Raw genomic sequence first — 9,215 nt, 5'->3', positions numbered from 1 at the left:
GAGAGACATAAATTAATTGAGTAATCTGAAACGACTTAAAAAGAAGAAAAAGAAATTGGGAGTGTAGAGACGAAAGAGAGATATTTTAGATTAAAAAAATAAAAAATGAGATAACCGTAAGAAGTGTAATTGATGATACACAGCTATGTTTATGAGCTTAACCGTCAACTCACATGAGACCGAAGGCAACAACTTGACACGCAAACAGAAGAAAAAACATTTGAAAAAGGCGCAGAAAGGACAAAAGATCTTCCATTTTTCTACTCATATAAAAGGGCTGCTGTCTCTCCTCCCATTTCGAAATGAAATCTTAACCCAAAAACATAAAATATTATTATAATAATAATATCTTCTTTAAATTTTGGTGTTTCTTCCCTCTGGGCTCTTCCTCACTGAGCTTCCTCGTTTGGTTATTGTTGTTTATTTAATTATTGATTGATTTGTTGGAGTTGGATTGGTGGGTGGGGAAAGAAGAAAGAGTAGAGGTGAATGAGAAGGGAAATGTGATGGGAAGTGGAGTTTCAACCCTCTGTTGGTGCTACGGGAGGAACCAACCGGCCGACCACCATGTCCTATTCAAGGCCACGGACCCATTGGACGAAACCCTAGGGCACTCCTTCTGTTACGTCAGATCCTCCGCTCGCTTCCTCTCACCTACTCACTCCGATCGCTTCCTCAGCCCCTCCACCTCCCTCCGCTTCTCTCCCACTCATGAGCCTCGAACCCGACCCGAATCCCATGAAACCGGCTTCAAAGCCATTTCCGGGGCCTCCGTCAGCGCCAACAGCTCTCTCCCCACTACGGTCATTCACTTTGACGAAGACACCCTCGATTGCGTCGGAGCTACCACCAAGGGCAATATCGTCAATGGCTTCGAAAGCACGGCTTCGTTTACCGCGCTCCCGCTCCAGCCCGTTCCCCGAGGCGGCGAGCCCTTCCAGGTCAGCGGCTTCTTCCTCTCCGGTCCAATCGAAGCCAACGCCGTCTCCGGTCCTCTACCCGCCGCCGAAGGCGGCGGCGGCGGTGACGTTCCCTTCTCTGCGCCGCTCAGCGGGCTCTACGGAAAGAAGAGCAGGAAGAAGAAGGTGATTTCGGGATTCCGGAAGGCGTTCAATCGGAACGCCACGGAGATGAAGAGGCCGTGGGTGGTGCCGGTGCCGGAGAAGAAGGAGGCGGCGGCGGCGGAGGCGAGGGGCGGTGAGGGCAATGTGCAGTGGGCGTTGGGAAAGGCTGGGGAGGATCGCGTCCATGTGGTGGTGTCGGAGGAGCAAGGGTGGTTGTATGTTGGGATTTACGACGGTTTCAATGGCCCAGACGCGCCGGAGTTTCTGATGGGGCACCTCTACCGTGCCGTTCACAGCGAGCTACAAGGCTTGTTCTGGGAGCTGGAAGACGAACAACCGTTGCCGCAAGAGAGTAATCCCGTGGTGGAAGGAACGCAGAGTAAACGGCGTAAACTGTGGGAGCTTCTCGCTGAGGACGGACTCGACCTTTCTGGTTCGGATAGGTTTGCGTTTTCCGTGGACGATGCGTTGAGCGTTAACAACGCCAATGCGGGGTCTGCTGTGAGTAGGAGGTGGTTGTTGCTGTCGAAGTTGAAGCAGGGGTTATCGAAGCAGAAGGAGGGTGAAAGGAGGGGGTGGAATTTGGGTAATGAGGAGAAGGAAAAGGAGAAGCCGTCTGGGAGGAAGCGGAAGGTGGGTCCTGTGGATCATGGACTTGTTTTGAGTGCGTTGTCTCGGGCACTTCAAGTCTCGGAGGTTGCGTATTTGGATATGACGGATAAGCTTCTGGATACGAATCCGGAGCTTGCTTTAATGGGTTCGTGTTTGTTGGTTGTGTTGATGAGGGATGAGGATGTGTATGTGATGAATGTTGGGGATAGTAGGGCTATTGTTGCACACTATGAACCAAAGGATGTCGATTCTACTGTTGAATCGGGAAGCAAGGGAGGTGTTGTGTCCGGTGCTGAGTGCATAGTTGAGGAGTCATTGTGTTTAGGTCAAAGTGAAAATGCTCAACAAATGAGGTTGGCGGCGTTGCAACTCTCTACTGACCACAGCACCAGCATTGAAGAAGTAAGTTCTAGATTTGGTAACATGCAGTATTAAGTAGTTATTGTATGTTCACGAAGTTTTGATTTTTTGTTGTTCTTGTTGTAGTTGAACATACTAGAAGGTATTCTTTTGTTAATGGTTGCATTTATTGATATTTCCCCCCCTTTTCTTTAGTCATTTTGTGATATGCTTAAGAGTTGGCTGAAAAGTGGTGCTTGTTGTTTTGCAGGAAATCATTAGGATTAAAAACGAGCATCCTGATGATACCCAATGTATAGTCAATGACAGAGTCAAAGGTCGCCTGAAGGTCACCAGAGCATTTGGGGCTGGATTTTTGAAACAGGTGTCTTGAAAATGCTTTGTTTTATTAATACAATGTTTTATGTGTGCTTCTGGACCATTTTCTACTTCCATCGGGAGGAAAATAATAAATGCTGTTTTTTTATAGTTCGTGCATCATGGACGGGGGGATGATTTACTCTGTTATTTTTTTAAAACAGACGAATATTTATTATTCATCTACCTTAGTAGATAATCCTTTGTTTAGTCAACGAGTGTGTTTGCGTGCTTAAGAATATCTTATGGTTCTCCATATTGTCAAAATTAACTCTCCTCACCTGTTATGCTTTCACTTATACGAACGTAAGCTTTGTTAGTAGTGCATATGCACAGATAAACGAGTCTCTAAATAGATGCTTGAAGTCATGAGCATATTTGTATCCATAGATTCTCTGATGTGTGCTTTTAACTCTATTTACTAGCACTCGCATCTCATTGGTCATGATCTTTTTGTATTTTAATTATAGATTTTTGGAATGCCAAAAATTTCCACTATATTAGTTATTTTGTAGAATAGAAGTGTATCTCAATATGAGACGGCAAAATTAAAACTTGTCATGTTAATAATTGAGAATTTTGTTTTCATTGTTTTCTTTAAAAAAATTATGTAAGTTTGTGATACTTTATGATGTAAATTGTAGTGTCCAACAATATATGGTGCGTTGAATTGTTGCCATAGGAGAATTGATCGCTTTCCTTTTCTCTCTAAGCCAAAGAGGTTACATTAATTATACCCAACACACGCATAGACCTAAGTCTCGCAATATACTCCTATTTGATAGAATGATAAGCCGCCAAAGAATAAAGCCAATTGTTGGTAGACCATGCTGACACTGCTAATTCAATATTGTACTAAAGCATCTGATGAACAATGTTGGTACCAACATTAGACCACGTTGGTTTTCCAAGTAACGAAGCCCATTTTTGTTGTAATGAAACCCACATTTGTTGTGCTCGTGATACTGCTGCTCATGTTGATGCACATCTACGTGATAAATTATAAGTCGTCTTGTTTTTCTTATTTAGGGTTGCTACATTCTTCTCAATTTAATATAAATGTATTCTGACATGACTGTCTGAATTGATTTTTTCCATAGCCGAAGTTAAATGATGCGGTACTAGAGATGTTTCGAAATGAATATATTGGCACTGCTCCGTATATTTCATGCTCTCCTTCACTACGTCACCACAGATTATGCCAGAGAGATCAGTTCCTGATCCTTTCATCTGATGGTTTATATCAATATCTAAACAATGAAGAAGTGGTTTCTCATGTTGAGAGCTTCATGGAAAAATTTCCTGAAGGAGATCCAGCCCAACATTTAATAGAAGAGGTGCTTCTCCGTGCAGCTAAGAAAGCTGGTAAATGAATCTTCTGACTCTTTCTTGTTTTGCAGTCTTGCTCAACATGTTAAATGTGCAATTTGCCGAGTGACACAAATGTGGAGTATTAATTAGTAATTATTTTTTTATGTGTAAATTAAAAGCTTTTTTTGCCATGTCTTGTATGGTCATGCTAAATTTTAATGACGATGACGATGACAAATTTTAAGAAGTAAAACACCATGCCTTGCAGAGTGTACAGTTTGAAGGATCTGAACCCCGACAAAAATTTGGTGTTGGAGTTAATTAATTATTATTTATTACCTCTTGTTCTCAATCTTTTCTGTTAAAATGTTATGTTCCTCAGAGAAATGTGTTGTCTTAGTGCGAGATTGTTTATATTTTCCTTTCTTAGAACGCCTACTCTTCTGCTTTAAAAGTTCGTAGTTTTGCACAACACCTACTTCGTAATTGTCCTTCTTTAGAAAGGTGGCAGTTTCTTTGATAGTCTTATATTTGACTTTCATTAAAACCCATCACTTCTGTGGACTCCTAAATTATTTGCGCAATCTGAGTTTGATATAGCCAATTTCAGAAAGCATTATTTTAGTGAATAGCCTTCTAAATTCAGGACGCTTGTCGTGTTTATCTGCTATTTTAGTGAATACCCTTCTTGTAATTTGGGTAAAACTTATTTTGAAATACGTTTAATGCTGGTGGGTCTTTTTCTTTTTTCAACCTGCCCGGGTTGGAGATTATGCAATAAATATGGCTAAAACAAGAAAATAATTGATGCAAGGAATATGTTCATTTCTAGTAGAAACTTTTGACTTGCCAATTCTTATGCCTACACAATCCCCATTTATAGGTTATTTTGGATTGATTTGTGGCAGGAATGGATTTTCATGAATTGCTTGATATACCACAAGGAGATCGGAGGAAGTATCACGATGATGTTACTGTCATGGTAATTTCACTTGAAGGGAGAATCTGGAAATCGTCAGGAAAATATCCGTGAGACAATGAGACCTTCAACTTGTTGGCTTATACATGTGATGACATTTTTACACCTGTGTGTGTCATGAAGCCAGTGCTGAAGTTTCAAAGCAGGTCCATTTGTCATTGGTCTGGGTGTGTTTTTCGCGATCTTGCGACATTAAAAATTATCAACTGAGGAATCTCAGATTTAACTGGCAAAAAGCTACCGCTATAGCTCTGTCCAAAATTAAGGAAAGCTAAATGCAATGGTATGAGCTAAGAACAGGCATTGCAGATGGACCTTGTGAATTCTGTTGATGAGTTAAAAAAAAGAAGCGAAGCCGCTGCTTCTTTTTCCATTGGCAGCTCGATTCTCTCTCCCCCGTTTTTTTGCAGCTGTATAGATGATAAATTATAGAAATTTTGATAGCCAAGACACTTTCCAATAGTTTTCATTCTTCTTTTCTTTCTGATAGCCAAGAAAATGGGTATATATGGGTGGGGATACAATTGTATTGATTGAACTCGACCAGTCAGTCCTTAGTCAGAAATGACGATCTGTAACGGAGAGTGGATTTCCACCGTTGCCAATTAAAATGATTATTCTCAATTAGGGGCTAATGCAATGCATTAAACAATGCAGAATGGAAATGGCCATTCGTAAATTAAAGGCGAAAAATTCGGTTGTTTCAAGGATTACTCGTCCGGTATTTCAGCATCTGTGTACAAAAAGGTTCTTTCGGAAGCAAACATGACGAATTCTAACATCAATAAAGATAAGAAATAACTTGAGTGAAATTTTTGGGTAAGTTGAAGCAAATTAGTGAAGTATATACATACATACATATACAAGAAAAAGAAATATTATATTAAAATATCTAATTGAAAGAGTGAAAGAAGTAAATTCTCAGTTGATGCATTTATTTTTTCTGTTCACCGTGGGGGAGGATGATAGCAGTGTACGAAATTCAGCAACTATTTCTCTCCAGACCAAAAAGTTCAATGAGTGTGAAGCATATATTGGTTAAGAAAGATATAGAGGAGTCAACAAACGTTAGTAATATTTATAAAGTGCCGTGTCCAATTTTTATAAAGTTGTTGTAGGAGTCTTTAGTAAAGAATTAAGCACGAAGTATTCCTCTATTTTTCTTAAGAGACTCCTTGACCTTCGGATCAGGACAATTTTAGTCTAACAGGATTTGACATGAGATAGTCAAGTGAATACATCTCATCCATCCATAACTTTTAAAGATGAATTTATAGCATTTTTTTTTTTATAAATAAACTAAATAATTGTAATGAATAAAATCTAATACAACGAAAATGTCACTACAGATTATCTAAACTTCGAATATGCCTTGTTAGAATTTCCAGCATTTTATTGTAATGAGTGGCATTTAGCATGGGAGACAGGACTGTAAACAATTTTCATAATGACAGATTCATGGTAGCATCTATCCAGCCTCTTCCCCAGACTTGAAGGTGGGTTATATAAAATGAAGGGAAACAAAAAAAGAATAGTAAATTTCAGGATGTGTTTACATTGTAAGAAATGAGCGGAAGATTATACATCCCATCTCTGCCTTCAAGACTTCATATCTTGGCCTTTCAAGTGATGATAAGTAGACCTGAAAGTATCATTGTATTATGTTTTAGCCATACCGTGCAACATGAATGTCACTTGAGCTACCATCATCTATGTAGCTGTAGCAGCTGCCGTGGAGTTCGATTGCACCCAAGAGATTAAATCCTCTCTAGTTGCACTGAAACAGCCAACTTTTTCTTCACTCTGCCTAAATGGCACAGCTAGCTTCCTCAAATGAGAGGAAAAAGAAATATGGAGCCCTTGGGCAAACTTATGAGCACCAGTACCAGTTTGGGCAAGGAATAACTTTGGTAGTGTCTCCTCCCGCTTAACAATTTTGGTGAGCGTCCACATCCACTCTTCAAGTGCTGTTAGTGCTGCACCAACTGATAATGATCTAACGTCCAAGCACCATTCCTCATCAGTTTTGTGGTGCAAACTTGGGTATAATCCATACAAAGTTCCCAAGTACAGTAGCTCATGGGCTCTCTCTAGAAGATCTTTGTTTCTACATATGTCAATCAAGCAGTTACAGAAGGGTCTTCTTACTTCAACCACTGCGCTGTTCATTATACCCTTGAACTCTTCCTTGACAGTCTCAAAACTAGTTTTTTCATCTTCAATCAACTGAATAAAGGCAACCAATTTTGGGTTAGCTTGCAGCAAACAAGCAAGGACTTTTTCCTCATCCTTGCTACCCTGAGAAAGGGACACAACAGATAGCAAGCAACCACATAGCCTATCATCTGGCTTAATGCCCCTCTCAACTGAAGAATAAAAAACTCTTACCAAATCATCAAATTCCATAGCCCTTCCCAAGCACTGAATCAAACAAGTAAACCCCATCACATTGAGTTCAACACCCGACTTGCACATCTCTTCAAACAATTTCATTGCCTTGTCGACATCTCCTTGACTCCCGTATATGTTGAGCATTGCCGTGTAACTCCAACTGTCTGGCTTGCAATGTGCAGACTGCTTCATGTCCCTGAACAAAGTTTCAGCTTCCTCCACCAGTCCAACATCTGCACACATGTTCAGCAATGTATTATACAAGATAAAATCCATAGGCCAGTCATTTTCCTTCATTCGTTGCCACAACTCCAAAGCATCTCTAGACCACCTGGCCTTTCCATATATCTTAATAACCGCCGTCAGAGTCTTCTCGTTCGGTACAACCCCTGACTCAATCATTTCTTCAAACAGGCCCCTTGCGAACCCAGGCTTGCCAGCCTTTCCCATTGCCTCCAGCAAGGTATTATACACAACCAAATTAGGCTGCACCCCAACAGACTCCATCTCCTGAAACACATATCTAATGCCATCATAGTCCCCAGCCTCCCCAAACATCTTCCCCAGCACAGAGAATGTGATGGGATCAGGCTTCCACCCACTCGCTCTACCTCTCTCATACAAACTTATCACCTCTTCAACCTTGCCTAACCTAGCATAAACATCTAAAATAGCAGAGTAAGTTACCTCATCAGGCATCAAACCAGTCTTGTACATCATCTCAAACCACTGCACAGCCTTGTGAAAGAGGTTACACTTCTTGGCACACGAGATGATGGTGGAGTAAGTGATGTTATCCAGCGGAACCCCAGTGTCGATCATCTGGTGTGCAAGTTCTTCTATCAGCGCAAACTGTTTCCCAAATCTCAAAGACTTCATTGTGACATTGTAGAAGATGGTTTCCATGGGAAGCAAATTCTGGGTCTTGATCCAATTCAGAAAAAGACGAGTCTTTTGCCATGGCTTCAAGGTGTTGAGTATCAACAACACGTTTTCTCTAGTAAGAGGGCGTGGAATATCCTCCAAAGAAGGCAAGAATTCATCTTCAGACGAACCACACTCATTCAGTTTTTGAACAAAGCGTTTCAAATCTTTCAACTGTGGACTGTACGAGTAAGTAGCGCGCTTCTGTCTCTCAGAGGACAACACATTGCGCTTTGCTTTGGTGGGGTTGACCCAAGTGGATTTTCCCTTAGAAAAGGCATAGGATTGGTCTCCTGCGACAGTGGATAGGGTTTTGTTGGCAAGGGGTGCGAGTTGGTCGGATAAGGAAGTGCTCTTCTTCTTGCTGTCTGAAGCTGGTGTGGGAGGAGCCTCTGGAGTAGAATTTGAAGTGGAGCAGTGTATGAAACATTTTCTAATGCCTTTTTGCCTACAAGGGTTTGTGACGCTCAATCTTGTTCTTTTGGTGTCTGTGAAGTACACATCCACAACGGTAGACAGTGGAGTAGCCATTGGAGTTCGTTGGCTAGAACCAGTCCCAAGATATTATTTCATAACCTTATCTAAATCCAAAATATATGAGGTAATACTACAAATTCTGTTTTTATTTCAGGATATTTCGACTTTCAAATTACGAAAAAACACACACACATATGAACTTTCTTTGGACTGGACTTGGAGATACATAGGTTGGGCCGCGTTTGCCATTTGGGCTGGGCTTCGTATACCGTTTTCCTATCTTACAATGAGCTTACTAAAAGTATTTTCTTAAATGTGTTAAAAAATTTAGGTTCGAGCTTCAACTTTATTGTGAAATTAAAATTTACTATTGTCTTAAGTTTTGACGCATTTTGTATCTAAATTTTAAAAATAAATTAATATAAAATTTTAACTCAATCGTGTAATTTTTTTTATATATTAAACTATGTTTTAGATTGATATTTAAACCGAAACCTAATAAATAATATAAAACTCAAATGTTAATTTAAAATACTTTTTAATATATTAATTTTTTTTACAAAAATGGATTAAAAAGTTATATTTAATGACTAAATTATATCAAAATTTTGAAATAAAATTCATTTTTACATTTAAGGATTAAATTCATATTTAACTTAAAAAAATATTTTTGAAAATTAGTTTACAAATTTAGCACAATCTGGAAAACTGATTAAAACATAAAATGAAAAAAAAAAGAT

At 39.8% G+C, this 9,215-nt stretch overlaps 2 protein-coding genes across 3 annotated transcripts; one reads left to right on the top strand and one right to left on the bottom strand.

Annotated features, from left to right (window-relative positions):
- Positions 1-279: 279 nt before the first annotated feature.
- LOC148206806 (protein phosphatase 2C 29-like) lies at positions 280-5,307 on the top strand. The gene is made up of 4 exons (XM_088104772.1): positions 280-2,078; positions 2,287-2,400; positions 3,494-3,758; positions 4,613-5,307. The coding sequence occupies exons 1-4, from the start codon at positions 507-509 to the stop codon at positions 4,735-4,737; spliced, it is 2,076 nt and encodes a 691-aa protein (XP_087960898.1). The 5' UTR covers positions 280-506; the 3' UTR covers positions 4,738-5,307.
- A 744-nt stretch (positions 5,308-6,051) lies between these two features.
- On the bottom strand, positions 6,052-8,586 carry LOC148206805 (pentatricopeptide repeat-containing protein At5g46580, chloroplastic-like). 2 transcript variants are annotated; one of them, XM_088104771.1, is made up of 2 exons: positions 7,072-8,586; positions 6,052-6,909 (listed from the first exon to the last, which is right to left on the bottom strand). In XM_088104771.1, the coding sequence occupies exons 1-2, from the start codon at positions 8,527-8,529 to the stop codon at positions 6,394-6,396; spliced, it is 1,974 nt and encodes a 657-aa protein (XP_087960897.1). In that variant the 5' UTR covers positions 8,530-8,586; the 3' UTR covers positions 6,052-6,393. The 2 variants fall into 2 exon arrangements, with proteins under 2 accessions (XP_087960897.1, XP_087960896.1); XM_088104770.1 differs by having other exon boundaries at positions 6,052-8,584.
- Between the last annotated feature and the right edge of the window lie 629 nt (positions 8,587-9,215).

Source organism: Vigna umbellata, chromosome 1 (assembly GCF_029865625.1).
Source record: "Vigna umbellata cultivar VRB3 chromosome 1, Vumbellata_1.0, whole genome shotgun sequence".
Classification (NCBI taxonomy): Eukaryota; Viridiplantae; Streptophyta; class Magnoliopsida; order Fabales; family Fabaceae; genus Vigna; species Vigna umbellata.
The sequence above is the reverse complement of the archived record's forward strand: the minus strand, read 5'-3'. Positions and strand labels throughout refer to the sequence as shown.